The following is a 23,969-nucleotide window of genomic DNA, read 5'->3' as shown; positions in this document are numbered from 1 at the left end:
TGCAGTGCCTGAAGATGTGTAGCATACAGGACTAGATTCAGGGGAATGCTGAGGTCCTGAGATTCCAGAAGCTTTGCCTTTTCATCAAGCAGACTCCTTGTCGGGGGAAATGTCCCTGGGCAGGGAGAGAACTGTGGGATCCTTGTGGATGGTCCCTGCCACCAGCAGGTGCAGCCCCTTAGGGTATCAGATTAAGGAGGTGAATGGTGGGACCTGTCTTCTGTTTCCGAAAAACAGTGAAGCCCTTGGAGCTGGAGCTGAAAAGGGACCCTGGAGATCAGAGCTTGGTCTTAAAAAAAAATTTACTGGTTTTTGGTGAGTGGCAATATCCCTCACCTCTGTGTGTGTGTGTGTGTGTGTGTGTGTGTGTATGAGAGAGAGAGAGACAGAGAGAGAGACAGAGAGAGAGAGATAATTTATAAAGAAGCTGGTTGAAGGTGACTTTGGGGCTTCTTTAGTTGAAATGTGGGTGCCGTTTGCCACAGATGCTGACTCAGCTTCATGGGTGGCGGTTTTGAGTGTGTAACCCAGAGTCCTCATCAATCTACATTAATGGCATATGCACAGCTTGCCCTGAGGTACACAGAGCGTGCAGGGGACACACACGGTCCGTGCCCCTACAGCTGATGTACCAAGTGGCCGGTGAGTTGGGCCTCGACCAGCTTTCCTGGGCTTCTGTGAGCAGAGAGGGCTCCCCGTATCGTCCACACAGTGTCTTGAAGGTGACCGTCACTTTGTGCCAAGAGATACCCCGCATAGGTCTGGCTCCAGCTATGGATGAGGCCCAGGGGGCTGATGCTTGCTTTCTCTTCTTTTTTTTTTAAATCTTCCCACTAACATCCTCTAGGCTGATGCTTCCTGAGGGCTGCCGGCAGCAGAAACAAACAGATGTGAATTGAGTCTAAGGAAAACAGTAGAGCTGGTCTGCTCGCAGACATGAGCTGCTGTATTGTCCTCTTGATCTGAAGTCCCTTCTTTTAATCCTAATTTATTAAAATCGGATTTCAGGGGCCAATCCTGTGTATCCATCAGAGACCAGTCATGCCAGTGATCTGACGTGGGAAACCATTTTATTTGTTTAATTTCTGAGATCTTATTTCACACTGATTATCGTGTAAGTAAACTGCAGAACGCACACTGTATTAAAACGTTTAGAATGGAACCCAGTCTTTTATTTCTTGATGGACTATTAAAGTTTTTATTTCAATTCCAGTTTCTTCACATACAGTGTAATATTGGAGTTAGGTGTACAATACAGGGACTTAACACTCCCGTGGGTCATCCAGTGCTCATCACAGCAGGTGTGCTCCTTAATCCCGGTCCCCCGTTTCTCCCATCCCTCCACCACCACCCCGTCAGTTTTCTGTAGCTAAGAGTGTTTCTTGGTTTGCCTCTCTCTCTCTCTCTCTCTCTTTTTTTTTCCTCTTTGCTCATTTGTTTTGTTTCTTAAATTCCACATACGAGTGAGATCATATGGTATTTGTCTTTCTCTGACTGACTTATTTATTTTGCTTAGCATAATACTCCCTAGCTCCATCCATGTTGTTGCAAATGGCAAGATTTTGTTCTCTTTTGTGGCTGAATAATATTCATATATATAAACACACAAATATATATATATTCATATATATATCACATCTTCTTTATTCATTTATCAGTCAATGGCACTTGGGCTCTTTCCATAATTTGGCTAGCGTAGATGCTGCCGCTATTAAACACCGGGATGCATGTATCCATCTGAATTGGTATTTTTGCATGCTTTGGGTAAATACCTACGGGTGTGATTGCTGGATTGCAGGGCAGCTCTATTTATAACTTGGTGAGGAACTGCCATTATGTTTTCGATAGTGGCTGCACCAGTTTGCGTTCCCACCAACGGTGCAAGAGGGTTCAAGTGGGGAAAACCTAATAGAAAAGATTATTAACTGGTGAAAGTAGGAGGTCGTTAACTCCTAAAAGGAGTAAAAGAAGATTCTGTGGATGGAGAAGTAGCAAGCGCATAAAGCACCCAGCCCGTCTGGGGCTCAGGGGTAGTGAGCAAGGGCAGAACTCAGCCGAGGGTCTCCCTCCGGCAAGGCTGAGGTGGAGGTCTGCCCTGTGGTAAGGAGACACACAGTGGAAGGCACGGTCCATGGGAGCAGGCTGCTGGCTGGTCAGAACACTTGCTGGAGAGCCTGGGCCTGAGTCGGTCCATCACAGGAGCCCTCCTGGTAGTGGGGAATTTAGTGAGGGCGCGCCGGTCTGGGAGGGCCACTGCAGGGAGCACCCTGAAACCACTGGCCTGCTGGCTGTTGCGCTAAAAGGCCACACTGGCACTGGGAAGAGAGCCTCCTTGCCTTACTGTGGCCTCAGTGTTGACAAAGCCAAGTAAGAAGCCATCTGACAAAGGAGAAAGGACAGGGTGCAGCCCTGAGGTCACAGCGCAGGGCGGAGAGGGGTGAATTTGGAGCTTGGAGGCCATGGGCCCAGCAGCACACACCCACTTGCCCTCTTCCGAGCTGAGCCCGGCCTCTGATTCCAGCCCCCCTGTTCCCTGCACCTGAGCTCCCGTGGGTCTCGGTGTGATCCTGGTATTGGGAGTCATTCTCCATGTGCAGGTGGCTGGGTCACGGTTTCCCCTGTGCTGGGGGGCACGGAACCTGGCCTGCTGGAAAGTCCCAGTGAGTACACGGTGGCTGAGGTCTTTACTGGGCAGGGAGGGGAACGTGGGGCGTGTCCTCACCCCACCTTCCAGTCCTCTGCTTCCGCGTGGCCTTGACTCCAGCGCAGCTCTGGTGTGGGGGCTGAGCGTGCCTCCCTGGGGGAGAGGGCCGCTGGTGCCAGCGCAGCCTGGCCGGGACTGTCGGGCTGGACGTGGCAGCTGTCGCTCTGTGTCTCAGGACTTACGGGTTGTAGATGCCTGTCTGTTGCCTCTTACTCTGCCAGTGACTATGGCCTCTCTTCTTCTGGGCTGGAATTTGGGCAATGATTATTTGAGCGCCACAAAGTCATTTGTTCATACCAGCCTGGGCCTTTGCTCTGTGAGGAAGTGCCCAGTTCTGTGTTTGATCACGTTTGCCCTCTTTCTCGCTTCCTCAAAGCCAGGACTTGAGCGTGGCCTTGGCCAGCCGTAGCCCTGATTTCCCGCCATCTGCCACTGGTCCCCTGAGTCCCCAGCTACAAAGTCTTAAAGAGAATCTACCCCTTTCCCACAGCCTTCGACCCATCTAAAAACATGCTCTCTCCCTTCATTTCTTAGGATTAGTTTCCTTCTCCCTGTGTTTTCCTCTCGGGGGAAAAAAGGCTCTCCATGGCCCAGTTTGGACCAGGTACCCACATCCAGGCTGGAGGACTCTGCCCGGGGGAAGGAGCCATGTGCATATAGGGCCCCCCGAGAGTGCATTGGGGCACGAGGTGGTGGTGTCCAGCAGAGCCTGTAGTGGATGCCGGGAGTTGGGGGAGGGGGGACCTCGGGACATCTCCCAGGGCTGGAGGCCGGGGCATCCAGTCTGCTGTGGCCGGATGGGGCAGATGGGCTCCCTAGCTGCTGGGACTAGGCTGTTGAGGGCTGTGGTGGTATTTTAATTTCTGAAGTAGCAGTTTTCTGTGTGTCTCACCTGGCAACTCATTGTAGGGGATCTTTAACTGTTTCTTCCATCATTGTTGCCGGAAGTTACTTAACTCTTCAGGTGGTTTATTGCTCCAGTACGCGCTTATGTTGGTGTCTTCTGTGACACTCAAGAGAGTGCAAGTCCATCTAGGTGTTTACCCCCTCTTGGTTGATTTTTGGGGTGAAGAGCTTCCCACAGGGCACTGGGATCCCTTCTGTCTGTGCCCATGGCCCCATCCTGCAGCAGAAGCTGTAGTGCCAGGAAGGATGGGCCCTCCCAGTTCCAAGACCCTCCAATGAGCTGGAGTGAGAACAGGGGGATACACAGCCTAGGGCCTAAGGGGGCCACCCCCTAGCTCTGGAAGGACAGAGGGCATCAGGCAGCCTGCCCCATCCTAGGCGACCGGCCCAGCTGTGTGCCCCATGCACCTGACATTTCCCAGCAAGACTTTTCTTCCAGTTAAGAGGAAATCCGTGCAAAAGGTGGCTGAGTTAAAGACCCCTAGGTTTGGAGCATTTCCTAGACCTTCCTTTGATCTCTATTAGCATTTCTTCATAAGCACAACATCCGGGTTTTTTATTTTTAAAGATACCAGTACCTGGCTCCCTGACCTGCTGTAGGGATTCAAAGAAATGATACAAACAACCGTGTTTTAGAAACTGTAGACCTCCAAGCAGATAGTGGTGTTCGTGTGTCTGAGGCTTGGGCGGCATGTACACTTACTCTGTGCGCCCTCAACTGAATCATTAGTAGATTTGGTGAAAAGTTGAACGAATGTTCTGGTTCCTGGGCCAGGTGAGTTTCGATGGGAAGACGACCAGAAGCGTGGGAGCGGGCGGCTGGTCTCAGGCTGAGGCTGGGATTGACTGCCTTGGGTGCTGAGGCTGAAGGAGAGCATTGAGGCAGGAGGCGAGTGAAGCGGGGTGTGTGTGTGTGCGCGTGCGCACGTGTGCACTTGCTCACTTCCTCTGGGGAGTGAATCAGGGCTTTCCAGCAGAGGGGGCTGGAGGAGGGACCAATGTCCAGTGGACAGTGGGCACTCACACCTCTCTGGCTCCGACCTCTCTCCCTGCAGGTGCACCTCCGTTCCGCCAGGCGTCTCTGCGAGCTCTGCTGTGCCAACCGGGGCACTTTCATCAAGGTGGGCCAGCACCTGGGAGCCTTGGATTACCTGCTTCCGGAGGAGTACACCAGCACCCTGAAGGTGCTCCACAGCCAGGCCCCGCAGAGCAGCATGCATGAGGTCCGCCAGGTCATCCGCGAGGACCTGGGCAAGGAGGTAGCTGCGGGCCCAGGAGGGCCGGGGTCTGGGCTGCTGTGCTCTTGCTGCTGGGGGCTGGGGCTCCGCCCCAGAGTGGAAATGTACTTCCTGGCAACTCTCAGCAGTGAAATCAAAGGGGTTACTCTGTGGCCCTCTGTGAAAAAGATGACTCGAACCTTCTGAAATAGTTGATAGGCGATTGCTTTTGTTCTACCAAGTAATGTGATTCATAGGGCTCAACCCTAATAACATCTGTCCGTTACTGAGGGTTTACTGCGTGAGAACAGCTGTACTGTGTTCCCTGCAGTAGCTCACCTCGTCTTCATGGCAGACGTAGGAGGTAGGTACTGTTATTTACCCCATTTTGCAGATGAGGGATAAAGGCTTAGGTGGAGGAGATTCAGCGAAGGGTAAACACAGTTTAGGACTGGAGTCAGGAGTAGGGCTGCAGGCCAGCAGGAGCCAGGTTAGGATGGACACCGGCGGAGGGGACAGGATTGGCATGGCACAAGCCTGTGCGTGGCTTTGCTTCTTGCCAAGACCGTTGGCCTCCCGCTTCCTCTAGCACGAGATTCACCCCCAAATTAAAACTAAATAAATCACTGTAATAACAGTGTGAAGTGCATCATTGCTGGCATGTGGCAGCTCAGTGGGGGCGGCTGCAAGGGAAGGAAGGCAGCAGATTAACCCTTGGAGGCCGGCTTGTCTGTGGAGAGCCAGAGGAGGAGGCGAGAGCAGGTCACTGGCCCCCTGTAAATCAGGGTGAAGAGAGATGAGGAGTTTGGGGTGTCAGCCCCATGGTAGGCACACCCAGCTGGCCAAGGGATGTTTGGGGTCAAAAGATTTCATCTGGATCTTCAGGTCCTCTTCTCTAAGTCCCCCTGGCCGTGTGGTTCTGAGCGTGGTGGCCTGTGGCTCCTGCCCCTCAGGTGTGTCAAGCACTTGGAAAAAGGAGGCTAATGTCAAGGTCACGGTTCTGAGGGGGCGTCCTTCCCAGCTGGGAAGCTCGGCAGCCTCTGGTTTCTTACCGGGGGCCCCCACAGGCGCACAATTGAAATCTTTCCTCTCCCCCTGCCTCCTCCTCCTCCCTTGGGGAAGATGGCATTTGTTCCCTGGTGACACACTTTCTCAGTCTGTGGGTGGAGGGAGGGGAAAGGGGCTGTGTGGGAAGCAGCGTAGGTGGATGTGGGGGTGTGAGGGCGGGGAAAGTCACTCACTCTGCACTTCCCTCCTTCTCCCGCCTCTCCCATGACACTGATGGGAAGCAGCTTGCCCTGCCAGGAAGAGGTCTGAGTGGATCCTACGGATGGTGGGCTCCACGCCTGCCCTGGGACCTTCCGTGGCAAGCTCTGTTTCATCCCTGGTTTCAGGAATGTGGTTCCAGGAAACTGAGGCTTTCATGTATCACCACCTGCTGGCTGGGTTCAAGTTCTTGGCTGGGCTTCAAAGGCCCCTAGAGATCAAAGTCTGTGTAGCTGCCCCTAAATCTCAGACCGAAAGGACAGGGAGGGTGGCCAGAGAGAGCTCGAGGCTGGTGTGTTGGGGCTGCACTGGTTGATTGCATCTATGCCTTTTGAGGAACCTTCCCACCAGCAGAGGCCTTACAGGGCCCCTAGTGTCCTCACACCAGTCCCTGTCCCAGGCAGATGGGGCTGGCCCCGGGGGGTGTCCCCAGCAGGGTGTGGGAGATGACAGTGAGTTTGCATCTCTTCTGAACTCCATGATCTGCATGTGGCTCTGAATCCTTGCAAATCCCTGCACAGCAGCCAGTCCGTGGGAGGGGGAGCGAATAAAGGGGCACTGTCTTGGCATAGCGCTGTGTGGGGTTGGGGGTGGGGGTGGGGCGGCGGAGCTAAGGGAGAAGGGTGTGAGTGACGGGACGAGGCCTTGGATCTTCTGATTACCAGGCCAGTGCTTTGTCTCCTATGTAACAGAGCTTCTCTCTGGCAGAAATAATTTGGAAATCTGTTTTCTTTCTTTTTTCTTTTTTAAATTATTTTTATTAACATACAATGTATTATTAGCTCCAGGGGTACATGTCTGTGAATCGCCAGGTTTACACACTTCACAGCACTCACCATAGCACATACCCTCCCAATGTCCATAACCCAACCACCCTCTCCCTACCGCCCCCCACCCTAAGCAATCCTCTGTTTGTTTTGTGAGATTAAGAGTCACTTACGGTTTGTCTCCCCTCCCGATCCCATCTTGTTTCATTTTTTCCTTCCTTACCCCCCCAACCCCCCACCATGCCTTTCAAATTCCTCATATCAGAGAGATCATATGATAATTGTCTTTCTGTGTTTGACTTTGGAAATCTGTTTTCTGTGTCTGTACGTATGTGTCTTGGAAGTTTCTCAGCTAGTATTACCAGAAGGAAACTTGCTTTTTTTTTTTGTTCCTTTTATTTTAAATGCTAGGTTGAAGTCCTGAAGGACAGGTTCTGGGAAGCAGTTAGAAGTCTGAACTCTAGGAGGTGGGGTCATTTCTGGTGACTCCAAAATGACCTTGGTCTGGAGAGGGTTGAGAATTGTCTCCACCTTGGTCCCCTAACTGCCCTTGGGACTGGAGGTCTGGGTGTAGTGCTTCCCATAGCCAGCAGATGGCACCGGAGCTTGAGCGTCTGGGGAGGATGCTGAAGACTTGGCCCTTTCCATCCAGCAGAGGGGAGCCCTAACAGGTGGCTGAGACTTGAGTTCTTTCTTCTGGTCATGGCTCATGCCATGGAAGGAGCTCAGGCTGACACCTTTGCGCCCCGAATGGGGAACACACAGGCATAAGCCATGAGGCTATAGACCACCTTGGTCCCCAGGAGTTCTTGGCTCCCTGCTGGAGGACTTGACAGGGTTCTGACCACCAACCTATCCTTACACATTCCTCTTCTGGGCCAAGAGCCCTCAGAGGCCCCCTACAGGTATGATCAGCCTGTAGTTCTGTGTTTTGATACCCGTTCCCTCGTTTTCCATTCCTTTTCTCTCTTTGTTGTCCAAGCAGCTGGTATTTAGTGAGGAAGGTGCAATGCTGGAAGCTTTGGGTGCAGCCGAGGATGGGTAAGACCTCATTCCAGCCCTTGTCGTCTGGGGTCATTGGGAGGAACACGTCTCTGTAGTAGCTGGCCATGTAAATGCCCACTGGTTTCTAGGAGAGAGAGACACAGACAGACAGACAGACAGGGAGAGAGTTAGGTTACATTTGGGTGGATTGAGACTGTCTGAAGCAGATGGCATCTGACCTAGGCTCTCAAGGATGGCTGGGACTGGAGGAAGTAGAGGTTGGAGGAGGGGACTTCTGGTGGATGAGATGGGCTAAGCAAGCATACAGACACTGGAGAGCATAACGCACAGAGATTGCATGGTGAATAGTCTTGTTGACTAGTATATGGGGTCCAGATGGGTGAACAGTGGAGCTGAGGTTGCAGAGTTTGTGCTGAGGTCACACTGTGAAGGGCTTCAAATGTCTTTTTTCATAACGTGAGCCTAAGGGAGAGAAGGACTTGGAGAGGGACCCAACCAAAGGAGGATGGAGTGGGACCAGGTTTTCTTAGCAAGGTGGGAGATGAGGCCGTCTTTTCCAGGTGGGGAAAAGGGAAGGTGGAAGGTTTGAGGTAGGTGGAGAGCTTGGGGAGAGGAGTTATAGTGGGACTTAGGAAGACACGATAGAATTGTCAGCGGCACTGCTACCGTGGACATGCTCACATCCCTTCTCCCATCCTTCCTTAACACACACACACACACACACACACACACACACACACACACACATCTGATCTCATTACAATATATTTCAATAAATGATCCAGTTTTGTTTTTGTTTTGGAATATACTTGAATCAGATTAAGGATCTTTCCAGCTCTAAAGTTGTATGAAAAACTGAAGGAAATGAGATCAGCTGCCAGAGTGATGCACAGAAATACCTTTGTTAAGGGGCACTGTTTGTACTGGTCTTGGGGGTTGGGGTTGGGCTTGTGTACTCTGAAACATGTTGGTGTTTTTATTTATTTATTTATTTACTTATTCATTTAAAGATTTTATTCATTTATTTGACAGAGACAGTGAGAGAGGGAATACAAGCAGGGGAAGCAGGAGAGGGAGAAGCAGGCTTCCTGCAGAGCAGGGAGCCAGGTGTGGGGTTCGATCCAAGGACGCCGGGATCATGACTCGAGCTAAAGGTAGACGCCTAATGACTGAGCCACCCAGGTGCCCCGGTGTTTTTTTTTAAAACTGCAGTATTTTATTAATTTCTGACTCTTTTTAAAAAAGATTTATTTATTTATTTTAGAGAGAGGGTGTGTGTGCATGTACAGTGGGGAGGGGCAGAAGGAGAGAGAATCTCGAGCAGGCTCCACACTGAACGTGGAGCCCAGTATGGGGCTCGATCTCAAGACCCTGAGATCACGACCTGAAACCAAGAGTCAGATGCTCAACCTGTTATGCCACCCAGGCGCCCCTTTGAAATTTGATTTAGCATTCTCTTACCCCTGAGCTCCCACAAGGTGGGGATCTAGACTTGAACTTGTTCTATAACTTCCCATAGTACCCAGGGACACATGTTGTGTGTCACAGGAGATCCGTGTTCTTGGTGGACCATCTGGCCAGGGGGTCCACTGGAACATGGAAAGGAACCACTGTGCATCAGGTGGGAGAATGTGCCCCTTGTGGCTTCTTACGAATCTACAGGTACAGGTGGAGGTGATGTTCTTGTCTTGCTTTGCTCAAGGTGTAAGCAAAAAGAAAGAGATGAAGAAGTTCTTCTCCCAGGAACCTCTGTCATTTATTCAACTTGGCGGGGGTGGCAGAGAGAAGACACTCTTGGCAGGAGACCGGCAGGAGCAGAAGTAGAAGGCAGGGAGGTGAGGCAGGAGAATGCCTGGCCTGTGTGAGGGCTTCCTGGTGGTGGTGGGGCATCAAGTGGGGGCAGTGCAGACCCTGGACAGAGACTGGAGCAGGGGCTTCCATGGAGGCCTAGGGGCTGGCCATGGATAGGGGATGACAAACTCTAGGTTGGTCCTTGTCATTTCACGCAAGACCTCTGCTGGTATATGGAGAGCTGTATGACAAGCAGGGAAAGGCACCCCCTCTGGGTACCCCTTCCTGCAGGTGGCACCTCTGCCAGGGCTGGATTTCCTTCTTCTATTAGTCAGGGTTCTCCAGAGAAACAGAGCCAACAGGTGTGTGTGTGTGTGTGTGTGTGTGTGTGTGTGTGTGTGTGTGTAATAAGTAGAGAAATTGATTGGTTTAAGGAATTGACTTATGCAGTTGTGGAGGCTGATAAGTCTTGCATCTTTGATGTGAGTGGGGAGGCATCTGGCTGGAGATCCAGGAAGAGTGGAAATTGCAGTTTGAGTCTAAAGGCTGTCTCCTGGCAGAATTCCCTATTGCTCCAGGAGGTCAGTCTTGATCTCTTCATGCCTTCAACTGATTGGATGAGGCCCACCCATGTTACAGAGGACAGTCTGCTTTACTTAAAGTCTACTGATTTTTTAAAAAGGACTTATATATTTATTTTGGAGGGAGAGAGCAGATGCGTGCACGTGAGTGGGGGGAGGGGCAGAGAGAGAGAATCTTCAGGTAGTTTCCCTGCTGAGTGCAGAGCCCCATACAGGGCTTGATCTCGAGACCCATGAGATCATGACCTGAGCCAAAACCAAGAATTGGACGCTTACCAACTGAGCCACCCAGCCCCCCCACCCCCCATCAAAGTCTACTGACTAAACGTAGATCTTATTCAAAAAGATCCTTACAGAGACATTAGAATAAAGTCTGACCAAGTGTCCAGGCACCATGGCTCCGCAAATTTGACACATAACATTATCCATGCAGGTCCCCCATGGCCCTCAGTCAGGACTGCACATCTGTACCTTTGGTCCCGACAGCCGAGTTTCCTGTTGAGAGTAGAAGCTAAAGTGCTTGCCGATGTGTTGGGTGTGTGACCTTGGGTGTGTTACTTATCTTCTCCATCTCTTATTTTCCTCACCTGTAAAATGGGGATACTCACAGCACATGCCACACAGCCTGACTGTGGGTGTTAAATGAATTAACAGACATGGAGCACGTGGAGCCTGTAGGCAGAGAGCAAATGGCCCTCAAATGTTAGCTGCCCTCCTGGAGTTATGCTGGATGCTTTATATGCATGAGGAACCCAGATTTGGAGAGACCTGTAAATGGCAGCGTTGAATCTTCAACCAGGTTCTCTGAGAGCTTGTACAGCTCTCTGTCCTGATACTGCTTTGCTAGTAGAATCCTCCTTTCTGCTCCCTGATCAGTACCCAGCATTCCATCTGTTGGTCAAGCCCCTCCCCTCCACTGCCTTGGGAGCCTGTCCCCTGGGCTTCTTAAGTCCTACCTGTGACCCCCACCTTGGTGGGGGTGGTACTGGCAGCTCAGCCTGGCCGTGTCAACCACAGCCGTGTCCTGAAGCCATCAGCAGCATCTGCTTTGTGCTATTGGTGCCTAGTTCTGACTCCCCAGACAAAGGGTTGAGGGCAGCCACCGGTGCCCAAGGTCACGAATTGGTGGCTGTACTGTGTTCAGGACCCAGCCCTCCTATGGCAGGATGGCAGCTGGACTTGGCCTCCCTTGCCTTGCAGGAGCTGGGTGTGGACGTATGTGGGGACAGACATGCCCTGGGTTGGACTGGGGCAAGGGACACGGTTGGGGCAGAGGGGCTGGAGGAGCCAATTTTGCCTGGGGGACCTGTGGCTGCAGAAAACTTCCCCTCCCCGGTGACACATGCCTCCATCTTATATTCCTTGCTGACTTCTTTCTAGTGTTGTTCCAGCTTTTCCCTGCCCTTACTTCCTCGCATTGACTGAGTGTACCTTTCTGCCCAGTGCTGTGCCAGCCCCTGGGCGTCCCTGCCCCCTGGAGCTCTTGCCTCTGTCCTTGCACATGGGCAGGGCCTGGCTGAGGCCAGCTCACCCTTCACCACCCCAACTGCTTCGCGCTCTGGGGCTCAGGACCACCTGGGAGGCTTTGGCTCTTTTTAGATTTGCTTCCCTCGGTCTTCAGCACAACCTTTGTTCTGGCTTCTGGTTCCCCAAGACGGCTGCTGTGGGAGCATTCTGGGAGTGGAGCAGAAGTTGCTGGTGGCCGCCCAGCTGTGTGTGGGGAGGACTGGGGGGCAAGGGAGAGTGATTCACCTCCTCCGGGCTTCCCAGCAGCTCTCAATAAAAAATACATTTATATTAAAAACATAATGAAGAATAAAAAAACATTCCCCCCCCAACCATACTGAACATCAAAAGGAGATTTTTATCAATTATGGGAGAGAGAGTTTGGGCATAAAATGGTAATTTAACGAGTAGGAGATGGATGGCGGGAAGCATTAATGTCATCCGGGACGGATAGTGTGCTATTAGTCACTCGGGGAGAGACTGAGGTGGCCGCCATGACGCTGGCTCTTCTTCCCCGGCTTCCTGGTCCCTGTCTCCTCCCTGAGCAGCTGCCCTGCCCCAGCCCCGAGAAGCCTCCTCCTTGCGGGCTGTGCTCCATCTCCAGGGCACCTTCGTTCTGTGGCCCCACAGCTTCCACGTTGCCCTTACCTAGCCTGGGCTGCGTCCCTCCCGTGCCTGTGGAACAGAGCCCCCCAGAGAGCAGGTCAGAGCTGCTCCCCACACTCTCTTTCCTGCTCCAGTCTTCACACATAGACACTCTGGCCCTACAGGGGGTTCCCTGCACGCATCCCAAGGCCTGTCCTCTCACTTCCCCTCCTTAACTCAGCAGACCCCTTCTCATCCTTTGAGCTCTGGCTCTAACAACACCACCACATGTGTGGACACACGGCCTGAATGCTTGTTGGGTGTCAGACACTGTCTCAGAAGTTTCCCGCGGATCAACTTCCTTCTCACTAAGACCCTCTGAGATCAGTCCTACTATTACTTATTTTACAGATGGGAAACTGAGGCATGTTTTCCAGTGAAATCATACCCTTGTCCTCCTCACATGCCACCCTCCCCCCATCAGTATTAGTGGCTCTTTTGTGTTTCCCCTGGGCACTTTCTGTCCCTGTCACAGCTCTAATGCCGTTGTTTGTTGCATTCGGATTGGTTGCTTTTCCATCTCGAACCTCCCACGGGGCCTAGTGTGGGCTCTGCACATAGTACGTGTTAGTAATTGTGGTTGCATTGAGTTGCAGAATGACTTTGTGTGCCCCTGTCCCCTTGAAGCCTTCAGTGACCTCCTCAGCCAGGTTGGATCTTGAATCAGAGCACTCGGTTTGCCCTCTTGCATCTCTCTGGTCATTTTAGTGCTGGGTGTGTGTTCCCGGGGTGGGTGGTCTCCTCCCACTTTCCTTGGGGTTCTCTCAGAGCACTGCCCAGTGCCTGGCACACCAGAGGTGCTCACTAATGGGTTGTTAGCCACATGGAGACACTCTGTCTGACGCAGGACGTCATAGCATGGTGCCCTGGAGTTCTCGGGGTGGCCAGCTGTGCTCCTGCCTGGGTCTTGCTTCCAGAAGCCTGTGGAGGGCTGTGGAGGGTGTGTCTGGGGCTGTCTCTAATATGGGCTAAGGGCAAGGACGCGGTTTGTCTTCTGGAGAGAACAGGAGGGTCATTTCCAAGGTAGTATGGCATAATGGTTAATAATAGGCTTTGGAGTTAGAGAGCCTTGCATGAATCCCAAATGCTACCAGATTTTCACTGCATCATTAGTTGTTTCTGAGCCTTAGTCCCCTCATCTGTAAACAGGGATGATGGCAGAACCTCCACACTAATAGGGCCGTGATGAGGATTGAGCGCTAGGGCCCATCTGGGGCGCACAGTGAATCCTGGCAGCTGTTAGCTCCGGTCATCATGTGCAGAGTTCTTGTGAGGACAAAATGAAGCAGGCACCCTGGGACCCTCCATTACATCCAGCACCCCACCGGTGCCTGGGTCTTCCTGGGGGTTGACAAACACCAGCTTTTCTGGTTTGGCCTTCGTCATTCAGTGGCAGGCGCCTTAGACAAAAGTTCCCCAAGAGAATCACGTATTCTTGAGTTGTGATGGTTTAGAAATCACCTTGTCCAAGGCCTGTGTTTCATCGGCGAGGAAACTGAGGCTCAGAGTGGGAAGTCACTGGCCCAGAGCGGCACGACTGGGTGTTGGTGGGAACAGGACTCAAACCCGGGTCTCCTGACTCCGATGCCATGTTCATCCTCCTGTTCAGGGCTGGGAGCTTGCTGCCTGGAGTGAGGCCAACACTCAGAGAAACGCTGGTCTTGTGTCGAAGAAACCCAGAGGGGTTCCAGTGGCTTTTGCCCTCCGTGGGACTTTGTGGCCTCCTGGGGGCTCTGAGGAAGCCCTATTTTCTTAAGTTCATCCCTCATGCTGAGAGGATTCTGGGTGTTCTTTGTATCCTTTAGCTAGCCCTCCTACTTGCCAGTGGTTGGGATGATTATACCCACGTGCTCACCGTTCACCTTCAATCCGCAGACCAGGCTGTGCTACGTCCCCTCCCCACACCCACCCTCCCACCCCGCCCCTTTAGGCTCTAACCTGTAGGGTCTTGCCCAAACCCAGCCCTCCGCTTAGCCGCTGTGTTGGGCCTGCTCGCTGGAGAAAGCGCCTCAGCTGACAGCAGCCCCATTCGCAGACTCTGGAAGGTCGGGGGCCACCACCGACTGCGTCGCTCCCTCCAAAAGTACAGGTTTGTTGAGCAGCCAATAGGTACTTACCTCTGTGCCGACACTGTGGGGGATATAGAATGTGTCAACCCGCGGCCCTCCCTCCCCAAGCCAGGCAGACAGAACAATTCACAGAGGAAGTAATTACAGCACAATTAAGCCCTCAGCTGTGGGGCTGGTGCAGGAAAGGTTCAGGGGGAGGTTCAGAAGAGGGTTCTTGGAGGAAGCGGCCCTCGGAGGACGAGCAGGATGGAAGGAGCGAAAGCGTGAGGCCATCGGAGGCTGGTGGTGCAGTGGCTCCGTGGGACCCAGGAGCAGAGGCGCAGGGCCGGGTGGTGGGGCCCTGTGGCTGGGCTGTGTTAGATCGCGAGGGCTGCTGTGACATGGACCAGCAGCTCAAACCACAGAAATCTGTTGTCTCAGTTCTGGTGGGCAGGAGCCCAAGACCCGGGTGCCTAGGGGTTGGGGGGTGGGGGGGGCTGGTGCACCCATGGTGGTGAGGGGGCCTCTGCTCCCAGCCTCCCCTCTAGCTTCGGGTGTTTGCTGGCTGTCTTCGTCCTTCCTTGGCCTATAGAAGTGCCACCGTGATCTCCGCCTTCACGCTCACCCAGTGTGCTTCCTGTGTGCGTGTCTGTTTCTGTGTCCAAGTTGCCCCCTTTCTTAAGGACGCTGTCATATTGGCTTAGCGCCCCCCACACCCCATGCCAGGGTGACCTCATCTTAACTAATTGCATCTGCAATGACACTGTTTCCAAGTAAGGTCACATTCCGAAGGTTAGGTCATGGAGGTTAGGACCCCAACATATGAATATTTGGGGGCCACGGTTCAAGCTGACTTGGGTGAGGGCATGAGCACTTTTGCTGGGAACCAGCTGAGGCAAGAGGGCTGACATATTGTGTCCTGTGGCCATGCTTTGGGCAGGCACGGGGCTGAGTGGGGCTTTTGGGGTGCTCTTCCAGGACTCCTCTCTCTCTCATGTTCTTCCTGCAGGGCCTGTATGGGCTGCTGCCCTCGGCATCGCTCAGCCTCACCTCTTCCCAGGTTTGCCTCCAGCAGGGCCTCCCCCTCCTTCCCGTCCTGCACACTCCACTTTCCTTTTATGAAATTCTGGATCAGGACTCTGCCCACCTGAGCCTAAGTCAGGGGTTGTGCTGGGTGGAGTGGTGTCCCCCACGCTCCTCCACCCCATTCCTGCCTTCCTAGAACCCGAGAACGTGAAATGAGGTATTTGCAGCTGTAATTTGGTAACTTAAGTTGATAGTGCATTGGAGTGGGCCCTACATCCTGCCACTGGGGAGGGGGCCACGCGGCGGCTGTAGAGATGGGATGCCGCTGCAAACCGAGGAGATGCCAAGATTGCTGGCAGCGGCTGGGGAATTAGGAAGAGCCGGGAAGGTTCCTCCTGGGGCCCGCAGAGGGCACGCAGGCCCACCAGCACCTTGATTTCAGACGGCTAGCCCCAAGAACAGGGAGCCAATACATTTCTGTTGTTTTCAGCACCTGTTTGCGTGATTTGTTATAGTTGCCCTGGGAAACAAACACCGCTGTCCAGTCCCTGGCGGGGAGGCCGGAGGAGATGGGGTCCATCAGAAGACATCGTCCCTCTCATTTAAACCCCAAGGTGACAGGTGGGATGGGGTGGGAAGCAGTAGGGCAGAACGTGGCCTAAAAGATGTTCATGTCCGCAGATGATAATGACATGAGACTCTCTGTTTGGTACTTGCCAGGTAGTACACACAGTGGCTGGATGTTTTATAGATATTGCTTCTAATGGTTACAATAACTCGGCAAGGTTGGTAGATTTTACCCTTCCAGTTTTCCAAATGAGGAAGCCGGGGCTCTGGTAGGTTAAGCAGCAGCCTCGGTCTCCTAGGTAGAAGAGGCAGAGCCCCCGCTTTGAGCGCTGTTGCCTGAGCCCTCACCCCTCCCACTGTGCCGCTGCCGCCCCCGAGGATGGCCTGGTTTCTGGAGGACGAGAAGTGGGGGTAGGGGTGTAGCACTGGATCTTGATGTGCAGGCTTTAGGGCGTCACCATGGGCCCCAGGTCTTAGAACTGTGTTCAGTCTGATCAGCTGATAGCGTCTGTATGTGTGTGTGCATGCACGCGTGTGTGTGTGTGTGCTTGTGTGTGTGTGCGTGCGCACGTGCGTGTGGGCCTCCGCGGCTGATTTTTGGGCAGAGTCCACCAACAGTGCAGGACGGCTGGAGGGGTGGAAGGCAGGAGCCACGCCGGAAGGCTCTTTCCTTCCTCCGCATCTGGTCAAAGTGAACTCTTTCCCTTGAGCCTATTTGTGCTATTTCCTGGAGCCGGGGCGTGGCCAGCTCTTCTCACCGCTGCCTGTGTTGGCGCTCAGAGCGGCACTCAGAGTGAGTGTACCTGGCTGGGCAGTGGGTCAGGAGGTGACAAGTCAGAGATGGAGTACCACAGCCACTGCTCTAGAAGGAGCGGCCCTGACAGCTGACCCTCTGCCCTTGGGATTGCCAAGCCCATTGCGGGCAGGGTCCTCATCTTCTCCTTGCATGAACTCAAGGCATGCCTTCCCTCCCGGAAGGGGAGGGGTGGGTCTCTTCTTGCAGACGGCTCAGGGCTGGGGTGGGCAGCGTGGACAGGGTGGGTATGCTTGCTGGGGCTCTGATGGCTTCCTCCCATGTCCAGGTGAGCCAGAGGATGGACTTTCTTTACCGGTGTGGCTGGGGCATAAGCAATGATTTGGAGTCCCGGGTCCCGCGGTATCTTAGAGGGAACATAATCGCCCACCTTAGCTGGATGCTAACCACGTGGGAGGTGCTCATCCCGGCCGGGCACTCCCAGAAGACGACTCCAAGGGCAGGATTCTGGTGGGAGTGGTTTTGTGGGAAGCTTGGGGGTGGCCAGGAGGGAAGCAGGAGTGTGGTTCAGGGAGAGAAGGGCTTTAAACCGGCTCCTGCCATAGGGACACAGGGAACTGGTGTCAAACACTCACTTCAAAATCATCCAACCCAGGGGGGGCCTGGGTGGCTCAGTGGGTTAAAGCCTCTGCTTTCCGCTCGGGTCATGATCTCAGGGTCCTGGGATTGAGCCCCGCATCGGGCTCTCCGCTTAGCGGGGAGCCTGCTTCCCCCTCCCTCTCTCTCTGCCTGCCTCTCTGCCTACTTGTGATCTCTGTCTGTCAAATAAATAAAATCTTAAAAAAAAAAAAACTTAAAAAAAAATCATCCCACCCAAGGGCCAAGGGAGAAGTTTAGGTGTTTATACACCAGCTTCCTACCTTCACAGAGACGGTAGCTCCTGAGGGCTGCGAATTTCTCCAGATGGAGAAAGAGCCCCCAGGAGCAAACGGAAATGCTGATGTTGCAGGAGGCAGCGGGGGAAATATCTGAAGGGATGGATGGGTGCGGTAGGTGTGGTGCAGTGGTGCCCCCTGTAATCCCCAGAGCTGCCCTGTGGGGCAGTACTAGCATCCAAGCCAAGGCCAGAGAGGTTGAGACACGTGTCTGAGGTTGCACAGAGATAGGAGGTTGAGTCGGGAGCAAAACCAGGGCTGACTGCAGATTACAAGGTCCTAACCCTGGTGTTCTCTTGCTCTCTGGAAGGAGCCCTGGGCCTTTCCCCAGGTTTCCCGTCCTAGCAGTTTATGGCTTCTCCCAGCATTCCCAAGTGGAAGGTGGGACAGAGAGACGGGGAACCCCTGCAGGCCAAGGAACTGCCTATTTATTGTTTTCTCCTTCCCTAGGACGCGTTAGGTGTTTTCAAATACACAGCCTCGTTTTAGTCCTCACAAAACCAAGGCGAGTTAGGTGTCTGTTTCCTGGGTTTCCCCAGTCATAGCTTACTAAGCTGTAACACTAAGTAACCTACACAGAATCACACAGTGGGACAGCAGCTCAGCTGGACCGAACCCGAGTGTTATCTGACTGTAGAGACATAACATGCTCGAATCCCACAGGCTGCTGCAGGATGTGTGGGGCCAGGTTCAAGGCCACACTGAAGGAAGGGCCTGTGAGACCCAGTCTGTGCCCAAGGGCCACACTCTTTCCCCTAACAGTGCACCGGCCCACCATCTTGCCTTTGGCCCCAGCCCAGCTCTGGACCTATGTTGCCTCAAGGTCCAGTTACACGGCTGAGGAAGTGCTCTAAAAAGCACATGGCGAGGTCATTTGGTTCTTCTCCTCCTTCTCACCTCTGGAAAAGGCGCCGCCCCTCTGTGCTCGCAGGTAGGGGGCTAGTGATGGGGGTGAGGGATGGTCTGCCCTCCTGTTTACCTTCTGAGAGCTGGGCCCTTCTCCAGGGAGGAGCCCTCCTCTCTCTCCACCGGGCCCAGGTCCCCACGTGTGGTCTACCTGCTGTAGCTCCTTGGCAGCAGAGAGAAGCAAGCCGTCCACGTCGGGCTGATTTATGTTCATCGTTGAAACAATAATGTTTAATTTGGAAAGGGCTAATCAATTTTTTATGCTGATTATGAATAGGCCAGCTGTGTCTGCTTCTTTATTCATGGGGCTGGAGGAGCCTGCCTGTGTCCCAGGCTGGGTTCCCGTGGTGGTTTCCGCTGGGGGAGGCCCTGCTCTGTGGCCCGGCCTGTGCCACTTTGGAGGTGACTCCTTGTGTGTGCGCCTGCGTCACCGGGAAGGGTAAGCCGACTCTGGGTGGAGAGCCAGACTTGAGTGTGTGTGTGTGTGTGTGTGTGTGTGTGTGTGTGTGTGTGTAGGGAGGCTGGTATAGGCTGGGGCACCGTCATAGGAGTACAGGATGGAAGGTTAAGAGTTACAGGATCGTAGAATTAGGAAGGCTCCCAGGGACCAAGGACTCTAACACCCCCACTTTACCATGTGAGGAATTTAGACCCAGAGACACTGAAACAACTTCTCTAAGGTCATGGGGCTGATAATGGCAGAGGTGGGACGGGAACCCTAGTTCCCTCACTCAGAATGCAGAACTTTGCCACTCTAGTTGAATCACCGACTCGCCCCACAACCCTGACTCCTGCGGTCTTTGGTTTAGGGACAGCAGGAGCTAGAGACAGCTCAACAAGAGGTCAGAACAAGATGAGAGAGTTATCCGCGGTTTCGGCTACAGCTCTCAGGTGCTCTCAGAATTCACGGTACGGTCATAGAGAAGGGCGAATTGGGGTCTTCTGGAGAAGGCAAAACCTGAGCAGGACTTGAGTGCTGTCAAAAGGAGAACACGCTGAAAGGCCCAGAGAGGGCGTCTTGGGCAGGTGGAGCAGCCTGAGCTGAGGATGTCGTCTTTGGTGGGCATCACCTGAGGGGCAGGGTGGGGGCTGTGCCTGACCCTGGAGAGACCAGAGGGGGTCTGTGCTGCCTGGGCCCAGGGCTGGGGCTGGGAACATGGGGCCCTGGGCCGGGTGGGGGCAGGGGCTCAGCTTGGATGGCTTGGCTGTCCCGCAGGTGTGATTTTGGACCCTCCACAGCCTTTCTCCTGTTGGCCATCACGAGTCATTTGTCTGTTCATTTATTGGCTCAGCCCATGTTTGTTGGACCTCGGTCGTGTGCGTGCCGGGGGTTTTGTAGCCAGACAAGCTGCCACCGTGGTCTTCGATCGAATTGTAGGGGAATGGCAGGATGTTACACAAGTGACCAGAAGAATAAAAATATAAGGACACTCGTCATAAATGCCACAAGGGAAAAGTAGAGGGTACTCTGCGTTTAGAAGGCTGGGTGGTGGGGTGGTGTCTTTCTGAGGACTAAGTGGTGATTAAACTGAGACCAGGAAAGGTTAGGAGAAGGAGACAGAGGGAACAGAGAATGCAGAGGCCTCAGGTGGGAAAGAGCATGGATCCATCTGGGGAAGAAGGGGATGGTGGTGGTAGGGCAGAGAGATGCTGAAAGATGCAGCCGAGATGTGCGTTGGGCTCACCTGGGGACCCAAGTTCAGCAGCCAGTGTGGGGCTCTCTGGAGAGAGTGGCATCATCCACAGTGGCCTGCACGGGGACCAGGGCTGTGACCGGGAGACAGTTACCAGGCACTTGTGTTCATCTGGATAAGAGCAGTGCTGGCTTGGAAGAGGAGTGGATGGATGTGTTTTGGAGATGAAACCAGCAGGACTCAAGGAAGAATTAGGTATGGAGGGGCTGCGGGGGAGGGAAGGGCACACTCGGCTCCCTGGGCTCTGGCATGATCAATGAGGGCCACCCGAGAACAGACATGGTGCTGAGGGGTGGTGGTGGGGCCGCATGAGCTGCTCACCCCAATGGCAGTTTGGGGAATGGTTTTTCTGCGGGGCTTTGCCCAGTGGCCCCCTTTCTCCTTAGAGTCAGTGGTCAGAGAGTTGGAGAGTCTATGTAGGACTGAGCAATTTGGGGTTTGGCATTGAGAAGCTGAGTCTGGCATTGGGTTCCTGGTTTCCAGACATTAAAAAAAAAAAAAGTCCTCAGCACCCTGATCTAAGGAGAGCTCTGAGAGAGAGAGAGAGAATGAGAGGGAGAGAGGGAGGGTGGGTGTATGAGTGTCCCCACAGCCAGGCATATAGGGGAGGCTGTTCCTCCCATAGCTGGAGCACCTCCTCCAAATGACCATCACAGGAGTATGTCTCCCGGGGCCCCTGCTGTTCTCCCATCTTTGCTGTGTGAGCCGATAACTGATGATTTCGTGTGAGGTCGAAAAGGAAACTGAGCTTCTTGGGAAGAGGCTGGTTTTAGGATTTGACCTGGGGCCTGTAAGAGGCCACCGGGGGGAGCGGAGGACCCCCACACAGAGAGGGGGAGGCGGGACTGGTTCTAGGTATCATCACCTGGCACGGAACCAGAACTGTGATGTGCCCTCCTGGTGCCGTGGCTTGGGGTTCTCATGTGACCTGTGTTTGCACACTGTGCGTGCAGCCCCTGTCCGGTCCCCAGCCCTCTATCCTCAAAATCGCCCTGGGAAGCACAGCAAAAGAATGAAACAGACCGTCCTGAGAGGGATACGCTAGTGCTCCGCATTAGGTGTCCGCAGGCTTCTTCCTCGCGAAGGCCTGGGTTAGGGTCCTAGCCCCGCTGTGACAAAGAGCACGGATTTAGTGGCTTCAGACAAGACACAGTTATAATCTTCCTGTTCTGTGGGCCAGAAAACCCAAAATTCAAGGGTTGGCTGGGCTGCGTTCCTTCCAGCGGCTCTCGGGGAGAGTCTCTTCCCTTGTCCAGCTTCTGGAGGCTGTCCACGTTCCTCAGCGTGTGGCCCTGTCCTCCCTCGTCCCAGCCAGCCACGTGGCATCTTTCAGTCTCTCTCATTCTTTCACCTTGCCTCCCTCTGTCATAGTTGCTGCTCCCATTCTGACCCTCCTGTCTCCCTCTTACAAGGACAGGGCGAGACCCTTGGGCCCATATAGTCCTCCAGGCTGTGCTCCCCCTCTGGGTAGCCTTTGGGGATTGGGACATGGACATCTTTGGGGGGCCATTTCTCTACCCACCATTGGGCCAACTGGTAAATATTTGAGGTTTTTTTGGGCCATCCAGTCTCTGTCACAACTGCTTACCTCTGCTGTGGTGACGTGGGAGCAGCCACAGACAACGTGTGATGAATGGGTGGGTTGTGTCCCAGTGAAAGTTCATTCAGGGACACTGAAGTCGAATTTCATGTAGTTTTCATGTATCACAAAATACTGTTCTTTTGGTTTTTTTCTGAACATTTAAAATGTCAAAAAAGTATTCTTAGCTGGTGGGCTGTATACAAAAACAGGCATGGGCCTGGTTTTGGCCTAAGGGCCATCGCTTGCTGCCCCCTGCTCTGGATGCCTAATATCCTTTAACACTTAGGACAACACCCTTGCAAAATGAGTATTGTTATCATCACTCCCATCCTGCAGAAGTTAATGGACCTAAGCACGTTTCCCGAGGCCACACGGCTGCCTGGCGCAGGTAGGGCTGCTGACACCAGAGCTGACGTCTTTCCCCTCCCTTCGCTGCGCCAGGTCAGCCGGGCGTGCGTGTAATGATCCCAGAATTTGGACTTTCTCTTCCCTGTAGATCCAGAAGGTCTGGGTTTGCCCCCTTTAAAAATCTCCGGCCACTGCTGCTGTTACATGCAAAGTGAACCTGGAAAACTTCTTACTCGGGTGTTCTAGGAAGATCGCCAGGGCTTTGGTACCTGAGCCCTTGGATTTGGGGCTCCGAGGCATAGGAACATAGCTTAGGCTCGTTTGCCGTGTGACATTTTGCCACCTGTCCCAAGGATAAGGAAGTCTATCCTGACAGGAAACGGTGCTGTGGTAAGCAAGGGCGTCTGTGCCTTATTCCTCTCTTCCTTCATTTTTGGGTGTAGGAACCTCTGAAGGTTGTTGGAAAGAGGGCTTTGGAGTTTTATAGTTTTATGAGGGTGAGCCCATCAGGGTTTAGCAGTCCCAGACCTTGCCAGAAATGCATATGCGCCATTGTGGCCCAGCTTTCCCCCCACCATGGGCACCAGCTGCGGATGAGGACTCCTCCCCCGGGGGAGATCTGGAGGGCCCAGCTCAGCCTGGATTCCGGGGTGGGAATTGTTGGCCGTCTTCTCTCTGGCTCTCCCGTCGCTGTGTCTTGTTCTGCTTGTGTATGGTTTCCACGAACCCTTCCCGCTGTCTAGATGTCTCCTCCTTCCTTCATCTGGTTCACTGCCTCCTCATTCTTCAGATCTCAGTTCTTTGTCACCTCCTCCAAGAAGCGCTCCCTGACCGGGTTTAATCCTCTGAACACAGGCTCTTACGGCATCAGCTACCTCTCCCTTCATATCATGTATCAAAGTTGGCCATTTACCTTTACCTTTGATTACTTGGTTAATTCCTGTCTTGCCACTGGACTTCAAGTTCCAGTGGTGACTCCAGAGAGGGGGTGGCTGAACCTGATTTGAACCCAGTCCCCACTGAGGCCCCGGTGACCAGCACAGTGCCCTGCTTATATTAGTCACGTAAGCACTGGATGGATGAATAAACGAATGGCATTTAGCGAATGTATTCTCTACAAAGTGGGGGCCGTTGGATCTCCTCTGTCCAGCCTCAAGAGAAGGCCGCACTTTGAGGGCAACAAACAGTCTGCAGCTGTAAGAAAGTACCCTCGGTTGAGCATTTAGTCCCTGTTGAGCAAAGATGTCCTGACATCCCTGATACCAAACCAAGCTCAAGTTCAAGGAAGAGGTACTAAGTTCTCACATAGGTAGATTGCCATAGAGAGGGGACAGAGCTCCTGGCCCCACCTGTCTCTCACTCACGTGCTGGGGGGTAAGCTGGCTCACAGGCACCCCATGGTTCCAAGGATGGCTCACTGCTTCTACCCTGTGATCACCCCACAGATAACCTACGTAGGCCGGGCCCTGGCTTATGGGGGTTCCTGGCTTCATACTGCACCTCATTCCACACAATTTCTTTTATCCCAGAGATCTCTGTCAGGCAGAGACAGAGACACGTCATCTGGTGAAGCTGTATAAGTTATTAAGATGGGGAATGTTGAAAGATTAGATTTATGACAGCCAACGGCGGATTATGAAGAATAATTTATCAAATGTCAGTGCCTGCAGCCTATAATTTACAGAAGGTTTGCTTAAGCTGAGGAGATCTGATTGGACTGG

The 23,969-nt window shown here is 53.4% G+C and overlaps 1 protein-coding gene across 4 annotated transcripts in view; it reads left to right on the top strand.

The window, feature by feature from the left end:
- ADCK1 (aarF domain containing kinase 1) overlaps positions 1–23,969 on the top strand; it is a 121,370-nt gene that overhangs the window by 47,555 nt on the left and 49,846 nt on the right. For all 4 annotated transcript variants that reach the window (XM_046009748.1, XM_046009749.1, XM_046009751.1 and 1 more), the window contains exon 4: positions 4,666–4,869. In XM_046009748.1, coding sequence (XP_045865704.1) covers positions 4,666–4,869 — 204 coding nt within the window. The remainder of the gene's footprint in view (positions 1–4,665; positions 4,870–23,969) is intronic.

Source organism: Meles meles, chromosome 6 (assembly GCF_922984935.1).
Source record: "Meles meles chromosome 6, mMelMel3.1 paternal haplotype, whole genome shotgun sequence".
In the NCBI taxonomy this organism is placed as follows: Eukaryota; Metazoa; Chordata; class Mammalia; order Carnivora; family Mustelidae; genus Meles; species Meles meles.
Note: the sequence above shows the minus strand (reverse complement) of the source record. Positions and strands in the feature narration are given on the sequence as shown.